Source organism: Schistocerca serialis, chromosome 4, assembly GCF_023864345.2.
Source record: "Schistocerca serialis cubense isolate TAMUIC-IGC-003099 chromosome 4, iqSchSeri2.2, whole genome shotgun sequence".
Lineage (NCBI taxonomy): Eukaryota > Metazoa > Arthropoda > Insecta > Orthoptera > Acrididae > Schistocerca > Schistocerca serialis.
This window is the reverse complement of record NC_064641.1, coordinates 913356866-913377631: the sequence shown is the minus strand read 5'-3', so window position 1 is coordinate 913377631 and position 20766 is coordinate 913356866. Positions and strand designations below refer to the sequence as shown.

The following is a 20766-nucleotide window of genomic DNA, read 5'->3' as shown; positions in this document are numbered from 1 at the left end:
GATTTGATGACAGGAACAAACCAAGCAGCCACCATTTAGACTAAGTGTTTACGAAGCTGACGTGCAGTATTTGGTCACACATACTTATTGCGAAAATACAGTTTACGCTGCACATTATATTAAAGATCACTCCGAAACGCGTCATTTTAGCACGGTCTGTTCGATTAACGTGACATCGGCAGATAAACAGTCAAACCTCATCTTGGAGTTGACTCTTGGTATTATTTAGTGCTTGATTATGAAAAGGAAAGGATATCTAGTCTGTGAAAATTTTAGGGAGCCTTGGAAAGACGTAAATTTACAATAGCATCCGTCTTGCAGAGTCAGGGAATCATGAGTTTGTTGGTGGAAGTTAATGTGGGAGATAAAAATCGTAAAGTGTAACCAAGGCTTGAGTACAGTAGGCAGATTCAGATAGATGTAGGTAGTAGTAGTAGTAGTTACGGAGAGATGGAGAGAGTTGTACAGGATAAACTAGCACAGAGAGCTGCATCAAACCAGTCTTCAGAATGAAGACCACAACAACAAAACGGGTAACATAAAGTAGGTAGGTCGAGTGAGGGGCGATTTCGAGGATGGTTCAAATGGTTCTGAGCACTATGGGACTTAACATCTGACTTCATCAGAACTACTTAAACATAACTAAACTAAGGACATCACATACGCAGTCGCGCGGTTCCAGACTAAAGCGCCTAGAACGGTTCGGCCACAGCGGCCGGCTAATCCTAGGCTCAAACGTAAACAAAATTAATTTGCGTCTTACGATGCGTTGGTAGTAAGAAAAGGACCGGATTTGAACAGGGTTGAATAATAATTTTGCTACACTAAGACGCGGGTTGTTGCTAATACCAAGTGAACAGTAGTTCGTAATCATTAGTGGCGATGTGTTGTCGACGAGTGGAGCGCTGTTATCCACAAGCACACGGTTAGACTATCAATGATAATGCGACGCCTGGACCGACCGAACTGGCACATTCGGGAGGACGGCGCTGTTGGTATCTAACCAGCCATCCATCTCCCTAAATCGACTGAGGCAAATGCTGTGTTCGTACTTCTGAAATGAGACGGTTAACACCCTTAGTTAGCCTTTCTTTGTGATACAGTTGCAATGAGCTTATCGTCAGAAGGGTGCTAAACCTTGAATCTTTCGTGTTTTCCACGATACTGGCGAAGAGGAGCAGTGATCTCATTACTTTTAACAATAAATCTTATTACAGCCAAGTAAGCCTGTAATAACCTCAATAGCTACACCGTTTTCAAGTGATAAGCTATTTGCAGTAGTCTGTGGTTAACATAACGGCTAAGGCTTCCTCAGAATCTGCGGGAAGTCGCTGTCTGGGTGAGGCTCCCACCAGAAGACTGGTCCGCAGTTCGACATAACCCACCTCTGTTTGTTCGACCCAATAACTGCCGGGCTGAGCGTAGTTTTCGCTCATTTTGCTCGAGTTTAGTGATACAACCCACCTTTAACTTGGCACAGTCAAAGTGTTTGAGTGAATTTGACGATACCGCCAATTACTGGCTTTTCTATCTGGTGTTACCCTTCCTTTCCCCCGTTGAGCACCGTAATGGTCATGCGGTGGTAGCTTTTGTGCCCGTGGAGATACGAGTGTCTGAAGTGGTCACCCGTCACACCGTGAAGTGGTCACTAGGACTTCTTCTGTCTCTTTCCCGTCAATGTGTTTATCAAGGAAAAGCATTTCAAGATTGTTCCATATATTCTCGGGTAACAATGTTAGCAGCACAAAACGAGTAGTAAATCAGCGAATACAGAATATGATAGCACAGAAAGAAAAAAAAATTAAAAATCTGTTGATACAATGATGAATCAAGATGAAAGCGTGTACCTCCCACCAGAATACTTCAGTTCTCTCAATTTTCTCGACATGCCCTCTCAAAAAGATTGCAAAGAAACATCATAGAGGCGCCAATATTAACCGGGAAACAAAAGGGCAAGTTAGTATTCATATCACCGATTCCATTCATTTCAACTAACTTGCCATTCGGCTATAAAAGGGTGCAATTTTCGGGAATATTAGCGCGCAGTATGACTAACAATGAAGCACACGGGCAAGAGTGTTCGCTTATTGGACAGGACACAAAAGTTGTTAGCTTTGTACCCGAAAGCAAAACACCAAATGTAAGACTATACTTTGAATAAGATGCTGTTAGAATAAGATAATTAATTTCGCATTTATTCAGTTCAGAACAGAAATGGAAAACGTACCAAGCGAAGCGGGGCCCTTTTCGGCTAGTACATCACAACAGGAAGAATCTGCACAATCTGGCCGTCACATGCATAGAAGTGTGTATCTCGCACAGTGGCAGCTATTTACAACTCTTTATCCTGAAGTTGTACCACAGTAGGCGCATAACTGTTCTGCATAACCAGAGCAATAGGCATTGTCTTCGACATTTCCTATGAATGTCGTAAGCAAAGGTTCTGTAATATCTTTAGTTTCCAAGATTTTGTTTCTTGCACACTTGTGACTTGCGCACACTAGCTATTTGTCATCTTATGTTGGCTTAATTAATCGAAAACCGTTTCGTAACATACAAATTTTAGTGGAATAATATGCATTTTATTTGCTTTTTATCCTTAAATATGAGTTATCCTACCGAGAGGTGATGGAAGAATCCATTGGTATAATATCAGTTATTTCACATCCCTCGTCCAAGAGCGGCTACTGCTACAGTGTCAGCAAGAAAACGACCCCTGGGGTATTGAAGGGATGGCGAGTTGAATTTTCAGGTCGGTCTGTGAGACGTCCAGGATTGGCCCTACTGGGCAAGTTATATCCCAGGAAGCCACGAATACTGTTTCTTTTCCCAGTTTTGGATTACCAGAGCTGTTTCAACACAATGTCTGGAATGGTAGCTTTACTTTGCACACGCTTTCTTTCCCGACAGAGCAGTCACGTTCTGCGAGACAAATAATTCACAAACTGCGCGCAACTATAAGTACGCGCCGACACTCTGGCGAGCAGAAACGTGTGACAGCTGAGAGAGCCCGGTGCTTTCTCTCCCTGGACGTGGGCCAGACAACGCGGCCAGCACCTGCGGCCGCTTTTGCCAAGCCTGTCCCAGCGGCCCGACCGCGACACCTTGCTACTGACATTCACTTCGTTCGCGTTCCTTCTCCTTCGTTTGTCATGCACTCAGAGACTGGGTGTGCTGCAAGTGAAATTAATTCACTCTATTCGAAAACTAAGTTCCTTTAATTTATTAAACGAGCGTAGCACGTTAAGAGGTCTTTTATTATACACAACCAAAAGCTACAACCGTCAGATATTTTTCTACATAACGGAGTATATCACTGCTCTCGTTGTTGAATTCTGCAGCCTCTCAGCTAAGCCATGTTTTAACACTCTCATTTAAATCGTCATTGGCTTGAAACAGCTGTGACTCCAGCCATTTATTTTATCTTCGCAAACAAGCAAAAATCATTGACTCTCAAATCGGGCTTGTACGGAATATGATCAGAGAATCTCCAGTTGAAACTTCTACACGGCTCTCCTGAATTTGTTTTAGATATCACGGTAAATTTCTGAGTATATTTTAGTGCCTCTTTTCGTAAAAACGAGAAGTGGTACTGGCAGTGCAGGATACCACTGGGCCATATATCACGGGGCGAACGGTCCCACGGAGATTCCAAAGTTATCCATTAGGTCATTTTCGTATATTTATATATTGTGAAAAGTAACAGTCCTGTAACACTCATTTGTGCTACACACTGAATTATTCTTACTTCTGAAAATTTCTCCCCGTTGAGAATGACACGCTGTCTTTTGTTTGATAGGAATTTTTCAATATAATTACAAAGCTAGTTGGCCAGCCGGAGTGGCCAAGCGGTTCTAGACGCTATAGTCTGGAGTCGCTCGACCCGCTACGGTCGCAGGTTCGAATCCTTCCTCGGGCATGGATGTATGTGATGTCATTAGGTTAGTTAGGTTTAAGTAGTTCAAAGTTCTAGGGGACTGATGACCTCAGCAGTTAAGTCCCATAGTGCTCAGAGCCATTTGAACCATTTGAACAAAGCTACTTCGATATTGTGTACGCTCGTATTTTTTTCACTAGCCGTCAGTGCAGAACTGTATCCGTAAGTCTTCTGGAAGTTGAGGAACGCTGCATCTATCTCAGCGCCTGTATTTACTGCTTTCTTGGTCTCCTGGACGAACAGAGCCTTCCGGCTTTCACACGCTCGTCGTTTTTGGAAGCAATGTTGATTCCTACAGAGTAGTCCCGATATTTTGACAGAAAAATATATTTACTGTTTCTGATAGCTTTGCTCTTTCCTACATTTATCTGTTATCATTCTTTATTGTTTTTCGTACATTTACGATCTTCTTTATCATAAACTGTAGTTCTTCCTCTGAGTCAGACAGCGCTCAGAATGATCAGCGATGTGCAGGATTTCAACTGAGCTGGTTAAGAGAACCTGCAGGAAACATAGTCGCAATGAGGATTTGAACCTAGCTCCTACCGATTATCATTCGAGTGCGTTAACCGCCTCGCCATCTCAGACAGGATATCGACCATCAGAGTCAACTTATTAACTTGTGGAACAATTGAACTTTTTAGCCTGCTGTCGTAGTGACACCTACATCAGATGATTCCACCGACGACCGATATCGGCCGAAGGAGGACATTGTTTTACTATCAGTACGCCAGTACGTGCACGTTCTCAGTGCAGCCGATCTCAACGCTTTAACGCAAAGACTTCGGACACTGATAGGCGGAATTCAAATCAGTCTTCTTCAATCGAATAAGATGACGTTCCCTCGTGCAAAATACGTATTGTGAGAAACTTATAAGTTAGTGGCTCCCTAAGGATGAGAAAACCGTACAAGAATACACAGTTATATCGGAATCTATGGTCTGAAACCGCAACTTTATTAATGACAGGTTACAACCAGAGGTAAATTAAAAGTATTCGCTTACAATTAACTGATTGCAGAAGTAGAAGGAAGAAAGTGATTTGCGAGTAAATACATTTAAAAAATTGTATCGTGTGCGCTATATAATTCGCCAGCCATAGTGTGTGATGCTCTGCTGAATAGTACTATAGTAGAATTGGAGCTTATAGCGGGTATAGAACAATCTCAATTTTTCTGAATGAGGTATTCAGTGAAATGAATAGAAAGAAGATACTGGACGGTTAAGGCTAGCCTGTGTTCGGCTGAAATGCATTTTATGAAGTTGGATTGCTTTTGAGTGTCGTCATATATCATCTCATGTATAGAACAGGAAGTTTCTTTCTCCGTTATTTACACGGTGGTCAGAGACAGTTCGAGAAGTTTGTAAGGGAGTTGCAGGGCAGGATGTCATTGTACCGTTTCCTAGTTTATCAGTAATGAAGTTAGACTCGCAATGGGTTTGCTTCCTTTAGTACCTGTTAACTCGGTAACGGTGCAACGTATAGATTTTTTTTCTTAACATTTATTTCTGAGGACAACCACCTGTGCAATACCCTAACAAGCTCTTCAGGCTGTTTGTTTTTAGCCTGCATATTTGTAAAACTTACGTGATGGTTGCAATAACTAGAGAAAGAGTGCATGGTATTCTGCACATTCACCTCGGGACGGATATAGCTCGTCCACAAGCATTCAGCGTCTTTTGAATAGCAAATCCCACAATTAAGGACTCGTCTGTAAGAACAGAAGCGTTGTGGCTCGTACCCTGCCAAAAACAGACGAACGAGATCGGTCGCACTGAGACCAAGCTGTCAGGCGATGTTGTCGGGGGACATCTGGCGATGGGGCCTGGGGACCGGTGTCGGTGCCACTGTTACCGCTAAGTTTTCTGATACTACCTCCCGTCTCACCGTTAGGGACTGCACCTCTAAATACGCATGGACTTACCATTTCGAGCATTCTGTTGTTATACTCGTCAGAATGGGCTCTGCCTTTTCAGCTGTTGGTCTCTGCCACTGACTCGGTAGGCCTCACCAGCGACGAGCTGACAGAGGGAAGGGAAGCGAGCAGAGAGGATGGCGGACACGGACAACGCGTACGACCAAGAGTTCCGCCGCCTGCGTAGGCTCACCAGCCGCTACGAAGTCCGGCAAATGTCCGTGAGTTACGCCGCAGCCGAAGTCACCACAAACAACTCCCTTCTAGTGCTACTAACACGGCCAACTGTTTTGCAGTCCCACTAACCACGCATTGTGCTGTTCGTGTGTCGAAACTAACTCTCGTGTAATAATTCTTGTGCTTGTTTTATACTAACGAAATGTAGTGGGTGCAAGACATATGAAACTGAAGTTGCTTGTGTCAGCGAGCACGCTAAGGGCCGACTGCTCCAAAGTCAATTAAAAAGAAGCATAACCGAGGGTCTCGTGATCGCGCTTAAAGCTTATCCCGATTAATTTGTGTCTGCGCTGCACCAACGTTAAATGTCGGTTAGCGAAACAATTTCGGTTAACCGGGAATTTGACCGCGATTATTTCCGTTTGTTGCAAAGGAAAGCGAGAATTATACAATGAAAAAATAATGACAATCAATGTCCTAGGTATTTACTTCTACTCCCCTTGGTACTTATATACGTTTTCAGATTGGTATCTTAATCAGGGCATTGTTATTCCCTATGGAGGGAAATAAAAGGACGCCAAATTTCAGAAAACTTGAATTTGATATGCATTTAGAGCTGGTTGGTTACAAATCGAAAATTTTCGGATATTAAAAACGGACGGATGTAGTGTTCGGAAGAAACTGGAAGCGTGGTCAAATGCAGGAACACAGTTTAATTCTACTCCTGGCCACCGCGCAACAATATCCCATATTATTAAATTTTGGTCACTGATGGTCTGGCAGTTACATGAAAAATGCGATTTTCTATTGCAGAAAAGTCCGCATTAAACCGCAGAATCGTTATGTGAATACAATCCACTGGAAATTCATCTACTGCGCTGAAACCGTCCAACACGTTGTGTAATTTTGCTGGAGAAAGAAACTTCACGTATTGTGGAGACATTGCTGGTATGATCCCCCGATACATTCACTGATAATTCCTTGCACTGATGCACTATGTACGTTTGCATTGTCAGAAATAACTACAAGGGCTATTCGGAAAGTATGGGCCGATAGGTCACGAAGTGGAAACGACAATGAGAATCCGATGAAGCTTCGCACAGATGTTTTGGGCTGTGTATGTACTCAGCCTGTCAGTGGCGTCACGTCTCTCTTTGCAGTTTTGAGCACACGGTGAGCACGTAAAAATGCGTAAACCGAAAGTGTCTTCCGCCAAGTATTGATGCCCGGTGCGAGGTTTAGCCCGATATCATGCAACTCCACGTAACGTACCTGTCATGCATTTCCTTCCTCACAACTTTTCTCGGCCGCACATTGCAGGTCAGTGAGGACGCCACTGCAGCATTTTCGATGCGAAATGTTTGGTCAACCACCATACAGTCCGGGCTTGGCTCCCTCTGATGTCCGTCTCTGCTCACATCAACCGCTGGTTATGAGGACAACATTTGGCGCAAACAACGATCTGTAGACCAGCATAGAGAAGTGGTGGAAAGCGCAAGTGGCCGCCTTCGACAACAAGAGTATTGGAGTTGGCACTAAGTTACAATGATGACTATATAGAGAAATAACTGGAAGATGTAACAAACTGTTACAAATAAAACATTTCACGACATGTAGGACCTTACCTTCCGAATAGTCCTCGTATATTACATGCACCAGTTGCATATGCACCAAATGTCGTCAGAACTCTGTTCATGGGCGAGACATGGTTATTCCGATAAGTACGAAATTCCAATCGCTCGTTGGTTGGACCTAATAACAACCACTCTGTTTCTTTCGAAAGATGAAATCTCTCTTCAAATTTTCTGTCTCTGTAATCTTCAACAGGATATCCCGCTTTCCACAAGTATACCAGTACGGTTGCAGTGAAGATTTACATGGTCAAGACATAACATTTCTTCATCCTCTGTGCCATCTAAAACATCAAAACGCGCCGCTGTCTTAATGCGGTGTGTGTTTAATTCCATGTTAACTTTGATCAGTTCAAGATAAATGAGTCTCCAACCTCGGTCAACATAACAACAATGAACGCCCTCGTTTAACTTTAACTGAGGTTGGTGCAGTCGAATTATGATTTGACCAGTGTTAAATGCCGACTTGACTGCGGTTAACTTTTAATCGAGTTTGGTGCAGTCGGCCCTAACGCACACGTTTCACGTTTTATACAATGACATGCAGCAAGTCACTAAAGGTATTAGATGAATCATGGCCCTTCCTGCAGCTGGTACAGACAGATCCGGTTCTTCAGATTTTTCATGAGATTGTGGGAACACATCCGTGTAGACACACAGTGGAAATGCGTCTGGCACAGTTGAAAGCTAGTGGATAATATTTTACGTAAATCAGGTCGCAGGTAAGAAAGTGCAAAGGCGAAGCTCATTAACAACATATATAATGGTCTAGTTACAAATATTCTCTTATTCCCCACTAAAACATTAATTTCAGATATAAGGATCAGGAAATGAATATCAGACTGCTGCTGAGTAATGGGGGAACGGCGACAAGTCGGAAAAAATATTATTAATAATTCGGGAAGTAATTCATTTCACGTCTAAGAACGTCTGGGTCCCCATACAGCTTCGCGATCCAGAGATGTAATCGCGCAGAAACTAACGTGAATGCGGTGGATCCGCGGAACAATGGGCTAAGAGCCACACCATCTACAACCCACTTTCGTCTCGCAAGAAACAGGAAAACACGATATTGTTTTGGTCAGTCGTTGCACAGTGTTCGTTGTGGACTGACCGTTTCACAGATGCGCCAGAGTAGTTGTAGTTACCTTCCATTATTTTTCAGAGACTGTTATGAAGTTGTTACTAAGAGGTGCACTGCTTGCTTTATTAATTTGGAACTATTGATATCAAGTGTCGTCATTGGAACAGATAGTAGCTAGTCGTAAGGCTGCGCCTTGAAATGCTGGTTAGCTCCATTTAGCCGAGGTTTGGGGGCGTGTTTCTGCGGAGTGTAGCGCTTATGGGCTCAACGTACAGACGCATAAGCCGTCGACACACTGACCATGCATTCGAACGTCAACGTTGAGCCTATCGAGTTTCTGAAGTCACAGTGTGGAAAACGCATGTTGGGGAATCTTTCCGAACGTCTAGATCAATATGAAGCATGAAAGATATTCTGAACTTGCATCTAAACGTAGACCGAAGAGATGGAAGGACATCGCTTACGTCACATGTACGCCATCTACTTCCACTACAGAGTCTGGAGACGCCATATTAACTTTTATTTGAAGTCTGTATCTGTTGGGTTTTATATTATAGCGTACGTCCTATGAATATCAGTCGTTTAAAACCACAATCAAATTGATCGCTCGAAAACCCGTCGCTAATTGGTACGATCTGTTGTGATAAAATGACAGGAAACGTCATATTGCTAGTTAAATAATTCTGGAACTGTAACTTGCGTGTTACGAAAACATGCCATTTTAAGGTAAAGGCAAGTTGAAGATCCATTAACGACACATTTTTCTTGAGACGATTTGCTATAATTAAATGTCACCTAATGACATATTGCGATTAAATAAGACAAGTTTGCATCATATGGTAGTTCAGTGTTGTGTAATGAGAAGAGATGCAGAGAAATAAACTGAGATTTTATGTTTTTCAGCCGACCGTTGTGGGGGTTCTAGGCGCTTCAGTCCGGAATCGCGCTACTGCTACGGTCGCAGGTTCGAATCCTGCCTCGGGCATGGAAGTGTGTGATGTCCTTAGGTTAGTCATGTTTCAGTAGTTTCAAGTCTAGGAGACTGATGATCTCAGATGTTAAGTCCCATAGTGCTCAGAGCCATTTGAACCCTTTTTTCTTTTTTTTTTTGTTAAGTTTTGCAGGTTCGTGTCTCATTTCCTCCCACTTTTTTGCCATCGTTCGCCTTTTTCTGGTAGTTTCTGAGACTTTCTTATTAATTTAATACACGTGTATTTCTTATTATTTGATGTTAGATAAATTTAAGTGTGCTTTATCTTAGGAGTGTGTTTCGATGGGCTTTATACGAGGGTTGGAACTTAAATAGTGGCAACTACTTATTCACAACCGATACAAATGAGTTACGTGTTTGCACCTGTTACTGTTCTTCAAAGTAGTCCCCAGCGTTGTGTAAAGCCCGTTGCCAGCGATGTGGAAAGCGTAGTATACCGTCAGCACGGCCTGTTCTGTCGATGATGCGAATAGAGCGGTCTACAGCCTGTCGAATCTCTGGAACAGTTCTGAAGCGAATGTCGCGAAGTGGTTCCTTCATCTTCGGAATCAAATCAAAGTGACGAGGACTTAAGTCCGTGGACTGTGGTGGATGGTACAGTACTTCCCAGTCCCATCGACCGAACAGAGCAGCCACAGCTTGCGCTGTATTCGCCCACACACTGTCGAGCAAAATGATGGGTGGGTTGCGCAGAAAGTGTCGCCGCTTCTTTCGCAAAGCTGGTCGCAGGTGATGCTCCAAAAATGAACAGTAATACCGTGCATTGACGATCTGCCGTGGAGTAACGCAATGCGTGCGGATAACACCATCACAGTCGTACACGAGAATCACCATAACTTTAGACCGCTCCATTAGCACCATCAACAGAACATGCCCTGATAACGGTATATTACGCCTTCCACATCGCTGGCAACGGGTTCTACATAATGCTGGAGACTGCTTTGAAGGACGGTAACAGGTGCAAACATGTAACTCTTTTGTACTGGTTGTGAATAGATAGTTGCCATTATTTGAGTTCCAACCCTCGTATACAAGAGAGCGCAATGAAATTTTCCTAAGCTGATGTCCTTACTGACTGTATCTAGAACATTTTTTGTCTTACAAAATGTTCGTGGATATTGGATTTTGCATTTATTTATACTGCAGAAAGAACATCGTGACTAGCTTATGGACAAGGGAGGAAATGTGCGTTTTAATACAGCTGGCGTAGGCATTTTGCACCCGTCCATTTTATAAACGAATTGTGTGATGATTTGCGAACCAGATACAGCCGACAACTACTATTGGGGCGCGTTGCGATCGCGTATAACATGTTGAGACATGTGTATCGTCTGCAAAGCCGCATAGTTTCTGAGCGTTCAGCAGCACGGCGAACTCGCTACGCTCAACGTTGACGTTCGAATGCACGATCCGTATCCTGACGCCTTAAAGATGTCCTGCCAACGTCCACGTGATTTTCTTATTTCTCCTCTTACAACACGGCGGCTTGATCTTCACTATGGAATTCGTGCCTCTGCATATTTCTCTGTTATGCTTTGATGCATCATTAATCGACGCTTTATATCAGTGTTTTAATAGTGCTGAAGTTTTGTTTCTGGCACTGGCAATTCTGTCCGCTGTAGCAGTGACGTGCTGAAGTTTGTTAATGTCTTGCTAGAGTGCACTAGAATGCAGCAACGAAAGTGGTGCCACGCAGCGAGAGTTTCATGACTGATTGAAGGAAACAGACCGCAAAATATGTCCCATCACCTTTAGTTGCTAACAATTTCCATCCCTACTGACGGCGTTTGCGGGATAAAGTGCGTTGTTAGCAAGTTTCTTTTTCTGTGTATATTGCTCGTGAGTTCTCGAGAGTTTTGTTTTATTGCGATTAAGTGTTGCACACCGCGAGTGTGAAAATATCCCAATATGAATTAACTGCGAAATTTATTAGGCAAAAGTTTGAAACATAAGCTTAGGGTGAAAGTGAAGTAACTTGCAGCGCACAGACCCAATCTAAACATAAATCAAGAACAAAAACAGAGCAAATCGAGGCAGTGGTATGTATATAATTTCAGCGGAGCAGTGTTCCCTAGCACAGTTATCAAACGTCACATTTCTTAACACTTCAGCAGAACTGAACATACTAAAAATGACTCCTTTCAGAGAGATCTGTAATTGGGTGTATCTCTTTAACTGCATATTTTTATATTACGCAAGTATCAACACGAATACCACGAAATACGGCATGTTGTCTTCGCAAACGTTGAAGTCAACACAGGGACTTCTCCGTTTGCATGTTAGTTATTTAAAGCACAGGGCGTGTGACGTCGCGGGACATCGCTGTTCTGTCCCGTGAACTCAATAAACGCGGTGGAATGAGCACACAAAAAACATTAAACATCCCAAGTTCGGAATCGAAAACACGATAGACATTAAACATGCACCGCAGATGACATGTATCGCATTAAAGATCTCTTGGTGCTATTTAGTAGTAGATTACGAAAAGGAAATCAGACGAATCAGTATATTTTTTATAGAGTACTGGTACCGCAGTTCTGATTGGTAAGGGTCGCAGTCTTCCCCATTGTGGAAACCACGAGCTACATCTGCAGATGAATGCATTTTCACTCTACTATTTCAGGAAAAATACGCAAGACTGTTCGCATAGCCAGTAAATCATCTGTCGTGGCGTATTGGTGTGCGACTGTTTTTTATTGTAGTCATTTTGTTGTGCTCAGCCATAACACTAAAACCTCGGAGCTCCTAAAGGATCTCGCGTTTTAGACACGCAGAAATGTTTTGAGGTAGCTGATGGTACAAATCCAGACCTTCGAGGAATCAAATGGATGCTACGTAGATTGCGATTACCACTAATTGAACTTATTTAGTAAGTATACCAATCCGCATAGACAGTCTCGTTTCCTTTGCGTCTATGCTTGCACACACTTTCCGTTTGTACCAAGGTAAATATTCTATCTCGCCACTTTGGGAACTTTCCAGCCGAGCCTGAGTACATCTGCGGACGGACCTTCGGAATAGATTACCAGTCAACTTCTTATGACAAGGATGTAACCTTTTTTTAGAATATTAAAAAAATCGATTATATTCTAGAGGTTATTAATGACTTTGTCTTTCGGAGATAGCATTATAGCCTACTTGCGTCGGTCTTCATGGTGTAGTGCTACGGAGGTCGGAACGATAGCTCAGCGTGTTCAAAGTGCTGACTACCCTCTGGAAGGGAAAAAAAAAAACTGACGGAAGTATTTAGCGATGAAATTTAAGGGCTGTCCTGTGACATCTGCCAGACCAAGTCATGAGTACAACGAAGAACAAAATGAAGGGGGCGGGGGGGGGGCGGGGCGGGGCGGTAAAAGGCGTGTCGTGTCTAGAGGTCGAAAAGTCGTGGGATCGAAACCCGTTCAGACGGCGAACTTTTTAGTCTCTCTTTCAACCTACCATCGCCTCTCGCTGATGTAAAGATTCGCCAGAAACGACAATTGCTTCGGATTCCATGTTAAACTGTAGGTTCCGTTTCTCTCCCTGGATAGCTGGGGTGGGGTAGGGTAGGACAGGGACACGCAAATCCCCGAAGAGGCCTCCACTTGAGACACTTGCACGCGGCCACTGAGCCAGAATAGATTAGTTATTATAGTTTACTGGTTACGCAAGGTGAATCCTATGTCGTAACATCCGCTGTTCAGCGTTCCTGTAATGTGCGTTACTGCTCTTTTTAACTTTTCGAACCTGAGCGATAGATGCGATGTGCGTGTCGGTCCCAATATACTGTCAGCAGTACGAAACAAAAGAAGAACACAGATTTTTTTCGTGAACTTTCACCCCATGATGCCCTCAGAACTCTACTAAAGGCATTAATTGCATATAATACCACCAGCCTCAAAAACTCTGATACAAAATAGTTTACGATTCATCAGCAACGTTGATGGGACCTTCGAGCGATAAGTGCTGCACAGAAAAATGTATAATTTCATCACGTATTAGATATTCCGTCTTGGTTATGGTTTCAGATTTATAGAAAATAACCCAGTAACTATTGACCAAAAGTATATCGCCTCCAGAAAATGTATCTCTGAGACTGTTTAATGTGGCGTATTACGTGATCGTAGTAGTTAGGTAAATCTCGTAAGTCAAGGGACTTGAATATGAATCAGTCTAAGTAATGTAAAACTACAGGCGTTTTAACAGTTGTCAAAGATCGCTTGTATTCTGTCAGTATTTCAGGTATGAGAAAAAGACTGCATGTAAGCCTCACATGGCACGCCGTATTTCCCCTCACTGGGTGGTCCAAGCAGCTTCCAGCTCAGTTGGTTTTGAATATGGTAGCTTCGAACAGCGCGTCTAAGGCAACAACATTGCCAGCTGTTATGACAATAATTGCTTTGTGTTTTCCCAAGCCTTTCCTCTTGTATGACATTTTTGTAATTTTTGGAAAGAAAAATATTTAAGAGGCATGGTGGAAAAGCTGTATTTTCAAATTCGGGTTGATAAAGGCTCTCATTAGTACACTCCACGATGAAAGAGTTACGATTCTCCTTGGAACATGATTGTTAATAATAATAGGACCAAGTAAGGATCGAGTCTATCTGCCCGACTTTCACATCAGCAAACGCAACTATCTGATCCAGCTAAATAAAACATTATATTACCTGGAACTGACTTTCAGTCGCAAGCTGACCTGGAAACTTCGCGCACCAACCATCCAACAAAAAGTCCACAACAAAGTGAAACTGCATGCTGTAACCCTTTCGTCATGATTCACACCTTTAAAATCCTTATCCGACTCTGTCAACTATGCTTGGATTTCACTTTATATCAGTCCATACAAGTCCTTGAACATCAGACTCCCAGCGTAGCATTCGGCATCCGTTTACCCTCCCTTTTACCACTCTTAACCAGCTAATTAAATGTCCAGTCCCGCTAAATTGTTAGAACACTTCGGGAAATGATATTCACCCTGTAATAGTGACCAGCAAAATGCCATCGGGTGCCCCCCTTCTCCACAGTCACGCAATTGTTATCATTACGTAGAAGTAGCAGAGGAGCGTCACCAGTTTACACGATTTACTGTTACAACCACACGCTGTAAAAATCAGGCTCCATCGTGAGACATAGCGTTAATATTGTGTCACACTAAGTGTGGCCTTGTTAATGACCTCAGGTCGGTGACCAAGAGAGTTCAAAACTTTCTTCAGCAAAACTTCAGCTTCAGCTGAAGCCAGTCATTGTTTCAAGGAAGTTTCATATCAGCGTACACTCCGCTGCAGAGTCAAAATTCACTCTGGAAACAATCACACGGGCTGTGGCTAAACCATGCCTCCGCAATACCCTTCCTTCCAGGAGCTCTAGTCCTGCAAGGTATCCAGAACTTCTGTGAAAGTTGGTTCATAGGAGATGAGGTACTGGCGGATATAAAGCTTTGTGGGATGGATCAGTTGCCCACGAAAAGCAAGTGTACTGGTATCGAGGACTCATTGAAGAACTATCGAACTGCAGGGATACGTCTCTCTGCCATCACATACCACGTCGTCTTCACCTCAACACATTCTGTCCCAATATAACTTAAATCAGTCCCCCATTTTCTCATCTGCAGCTATGTATGGAGAGGGAGATGGAGGGGTTCGCAACACACTCTTAACTTACTGATTAAAGATATGACTGGAAGGACAATAAAGGATATCCTTTCTACCCTTTATAGTCCTTCCTGTCATATCTTATCAGTAAGTACCTGCATGTGACACCCACATCCACTCTTTCGTAACCTCCAACAAAACAGACACAAAGCCCCTGCTACGCGTATTTAATTTCCTCTCCGCTTACTCCCTCAGCCATCCATCAACACTTACTCATTCACCAGCAGTGTGCCACCCTCAAACTGTGAAGAGCACTGTACCATATCCATCAACAGAATGTTACATACCTTGAATCTCATGACTGACCTCTTTCAAAATCCTAAAACAGTCCTGCAAGTTTTAAATACTCGTTTTGGCTTAAGAGAGCCGTAATGGCAGAAAATCTGCATGAGAAGGATCTGACAACAGTTGTAAGAGTCGCTTTTGGACGCTTTTATCTTTACTTGTCCATTGCTTATTCGTTTTCTTTCATGGCTTTCTAGATAACTTTTTTAGGAAAGGTACTTTGAGATACTGACACACGTTTACTATGGAATATACTGAATTTCATATTAGCTTTTCTTCCTATGTATACCTCATCCCATACCACCTCTTTCAACTTATTCTTAAGTTATTGTATCCTGTTCTCATTAATTAGATTCCCTGCTTTTTGTGAACAAGCCCCAGATCTCCGAGTTGCTACACTGTTTATTTAATTAATTGTGCAGCATGATCTGATAGTCCGTTAACAATTGGGTACGCACTGATCATTTCAGCCAGAGCATTGATAATAAGATGTTATCAATGAGGGTCCTGCTATTTTGCCGCACCAGTGTAGCAAAATTTACCATTGAAATCAGATTGAAACAGCAAAATAATGATCTCAGTTCATTTTTCGTGCCAGAATGTTTTAAGAAATCTGCACTGAAATCTCCACAAACTACTGTTTCTTCTTGTCTGACATGTAGCTCAACAATACAACTAGATTTCACATAAATAGCCAAAAGTGTCCTAGAGAGGGTCTGTATACTTTTATAATTTATTAATTTATTATGAGAGAAGTATTCTGCAGTAACAACTCACAGGCACATTCTTTTAGGTTCTGATCTACACAAAAATTGCTTGTTTCAATATTTCTGACATCGCGTCCAACTTTTACATATGTTGCAACTCCTTCTTCCGTGTTAACTCTGCAGATGCTAGTCTATAAACCCTTATTTCCTGTGGTTACATGTTTTTCAGAGAGGAAGAGAATTTTCCAAATCTCCTAGACATACAAAAATCTCACTTAACTTGTTTTTCAGCCCCATACTATTGTGATGAAACAAGCTAATTTTATTTTTCACTTTACTGAGCCCTTTCGGAGAAACCAATTAGGGGCGGACAGCCGTTAGTTATTATCAGCAACATTCTTCCTTTTTTCCATTCGACTGACACATGTGACAAGATCACCTCTCACAGCATGTTTCCACAGTACGGCTGTATTAAAATACAATGCTTCGACAGATAAACGGTAGTCTGACAGCATTCGGTTATGTGTAAATTGCTAGTATGAGCTTGGAAACCTGATAAACAGACAGATCCAATTTGTGTGTGCAAACAAAGCTGAAATATTCATACGCTCAGCGGAAAATCGGTGTCGTGGAAGTTTGCCTCTCGGTTAAGCTTAAAAGCGATAAATTAATATTCAGGAACGTGCATGTAGATCAAAGCAGTCACTGACCCCGACATAAAATCCTTTTTGATGCGCAAGTCTAAAAGTAAAATCCATGTAATACACTGTTTGTGTTTTCTCCAGAAAGGCAAGTAAATGTTTTGGAGAGTATTTTTCTTAACTAAAAGGAATAAGGACAGAAAAAAGGTGAAAGTGCACAGAGAAGATGTGCCACTCACCTGATCAAATCACGGTACAATAGTATTTGAAGCCAAAACAGTTGTAAAGTACTAAACATCAAACTAAGTGCATTTAAGAATATTAAAACGTTGAATAACGGTATTTCATGGCAAAATGGGAAGACTGTGTAGATAGACCTTGCCTTGACCACATTTATGTGAAGATGAAAAGTTAGGCCTAACCGTAGGTGATTTATATTGTGAGTGGGTAATTGTAGTATAGTGTCCCGAACGACCAACAAAAATCCAGAAACAACAGTTGCGAGTGTCATTTATTTGGGGAAACAAATCTAATTTTGCGGTTTCGCCTCGATAACCGCAGTACAATGTTTTTAGCTTGAAATTATACATTCCCACTCTTATTTTCACAGCAAAAAATGGGTGATCCAGTATTTAACCCCAGATAGCGCTTTAATATAGTTGATGGCTACCTCACAGCTTCCCCAGAATTGCTAATATTCAGGGTTTCTAAACACAGTTGCAAACACGTGGGACAGATTACTAGGATCAAAACAAGATGAGAAGTTATCGATAAATACACGTCCTTCCGTGTGTTGGTGTGGTATTACCTGCACCTTTCGCAACATACTATGGCGATCTATTTGCTGTGGGGTGGCTGGCACACATCACTTGCAACGCGAAACAGACGTGAACATAATCAAAGATGGGATCTGCGTTCATTCATATTCAAAGAAATTACAATTTATGGAGATACCATAACACCTATATTGAGAAGCAGCCCACCTTGTTGGTGAGCCCAAAACAATGGTACTGGAAAGTATATGTTGCGGTACTATCCGTCGAGATGAAAGGTAATTATTTAAAAATAGCCACTTGTGTTGACTACGGGTTCACTGAAGTACGTGAAAAGTAAGCTGATACATTTTACACATATATATCCTTAAGTGAAAGTAACATTTTTTTCTTATGTATGGAGTGTTAGTTACGGTTTCAACCAACTGCTTGAAATTTTTGTGATTGTGAAATATAGGTTCGTGAAGGAGAACGCAACGAGAAACTTGTGGACCAAAACATTTCGACGAGAAGACTAGAAACCAATAAAACATAGCAAAAACTTGTGAATATAGTTTCTACGATGTTGACACTGATTATTTAGGCTCACATGCCGTTAGTTGTTGAAAATCCATTTTACGGTCTTCGCTGAATATTGTACTCTAGCAAGCGTTAAGTTTTAACCGTGGCTTAAATGTGTAACCCTCAGTATGAAAAATTTCGAAACTAAATTGGTAGTGGTCTTAGGAGAAACAAGTGTTTCACATGGAAAAAAATTAGAGAGAAAAGAAAGTCTTCAACGACATTACGTATACGTATTTGAACGGTTAATTTTCGTACGAAGTTGCTGTATTCCTCTACGTAACAAGCACACTTCATTGCCAACATTCTGAAAGCCCTACGTATTGGTAGTGACATAATTTACTGTGAACTACACCATCAGGCAGTCTGATTTTACTTAAACCAGGAGTAAAATGGTGGGTTATTTGACTGCGCTATAGTTCATGTTTAAATAACGAAATTTCAAGTCAACAAATACGTTTTCAACTATTTGATAGCACATGTTCGTCCACGTAAGTACACAACATATAGGATATAACGAGTATAAGTGAAAATATTTGTGTTAGCCACTGAGGACGTGCGGCGCCCCGTTGTATCTTCTCTAAAACTTAGAGCCGCGCTCCTTGGACTATCAGTGTGAACTTACTTGAATGCCGGATACAGGCTCAGCTTCCCCGCAACTCCGGCGTCTTCTGCTTGCATCAAACTCTTCTCCGAAGATTCTATATTTTGAAGAAGGTGAAAATTCAGCTACTATTCCAAAATCCTATTATATAGTCCAAATAAAGACTCTCAAAATTCAGTTGCCGTTAACGTATTCTCTATTCAAAATTCAATACACCATTTCACTACCATATTAAACAGTAAGCCCACACTTTCTTAGAGCATTCGCACGTGACTGAATTCAACCAAATTAAGTAAAATTTTTTCTCAACGATACAATACTAATATACATGTCCGTCTGCTCGAGACCAAGTCACTATTAATAATACTCTTTTTTTTCTTCCGTTGTCTCTCCATAACACACAACAATCATCAATGTTTTTCGTGCATGAAATTCGTCCACGGAATTCTGGGCCGGAAGTTTTTCTTTTCTCTTTGCTGCAACCGAGCGCGTCACTTGTTGGCCCGGTTTTGCTCTTCTTTCTCGGTTAGCCTACACAAATCACGTTCTGCGGCAGTGAGTATCTGTTTATGCTACAACCCACTACAAAATAACGTGTGTTCGAAGCGGCTGGAACACAAGTGACTCCAGAGTTTCGTAAAATTCTGGGGGCACTACAGACGGTGTGCTGAACGTTATTTAATCAGTATTTGCGTCATTAGCACACTAATAATTAAGCTATAGCCTTTACATGTCGTACATTTTTAGGTTTGTTAGTAGCTCCAAGTACATGTGGCAAGGGCAAGCCATTAATGCTTCTATTACCCTGGGCAGCAGCTCAGCTGTCGAAGTGTGGATATGTGGATGCGAAATCGTTAGTCGATACTGACAGGCGTAGTGTTGCAACCCGACGTGTCATGGACCCAACAAGAAATACCCTACACAAGTATTGAGCCGTACTGCCTCTGTAGATCTCCATAATTGCGTAAGTCTTGCCGGTGCATGATTTAGTGCGCGAACTGACATATCGACTGCGTTCCACAAATGTTCGCTGGGTGGCCAAACCGTTCGGTCGAGTTGTCCGGAATGTTATTCAAACCAGTCGCGAACAATTGTGGCCTGGTAACACAGCTTATTGTCATCCATAAAAATTCCATCGGTACTTGGATGCATGAAGTCCATTAATTGCTGCAGATGGTCTCCGAGTAACCGAACATAACCATTTCCAGTCAATGTTCGGTTCAGTTGCACGAGAGGACAGTCCACTCTGTATAAACACAGCCCCCATTCATTACGGAGCCACCGCCAGCTTGCACAGTGCCTTGCTCCATGGCATCGAGTCGTTTGCGCCACACTCGAACCCTACTGTCACCTCTTACCAAGTGAAATCAGGACTACTCTGACCATGCCACAGTTTTCCAATCGTCTAGGGTCCAACCGATAAGGTCACGTGCCCTAGAGAGGCACTGCAGGCGATGTCGTGCTCTTTACATCGGTCGTCTCCTGTCATAGCCCGTTAACCCGAAATTTCACCGAACTGTCCTAGCGGATATGTTCCTTAAATGAAAGCTGTCGGATGCAGCACACTATTGACAGCGTGGATCTCAGAATATACAATTCCGTAACGATTCCCGAAATGTAATGTCACATGCGTCCAGCTCCAACTATCATCCCCCGTTCAAAGTCTCTTAATTCACGTCGTGCGGTCATAATCACGTCGGAAACCTTTCCACATTAATCACCCGGATACAAACGACAGCTCCGCCAATGCAATGCCCTTTTACACTTTGTGTATGTGATCCTAGCGCCATCTGTCTATGTGCATATACCCATGACGTTTTTCACCTCAGG

At 42.4% G+C, this 20766-nt stretch overlaps 1 protein-coding gene across 3 annotated transcripts in view; it reads left to right on the top strand.

Annotated features, from left to right (window-relative positions):
- Positions 1 to 20766, top strand: part of LOC126473588 (neo-calmodulin-like) — a 109488-nt gene that overhangs the window by 26935 nt on the left and 61787 nt on the right. Inside the window, exon 2 of one of the 3 annotated variants that reach the window (XM_050100734.1) lies at positions 5914 to 6073. The exons of the other annotated variants lie outside the window; for them this stretch is intronic. Coding sequence (XP_049956691.1) covers positions 5990 to 6073 — 84 coding nt within the window. The 5' untranslated portion in view covers positions 5914 to 5989. The remainder of the gene's footprint in view (positions 1 to 5913; positions 6074 to 20766) is intronic. 3 annotated transcript variants of the gene reach the window in all.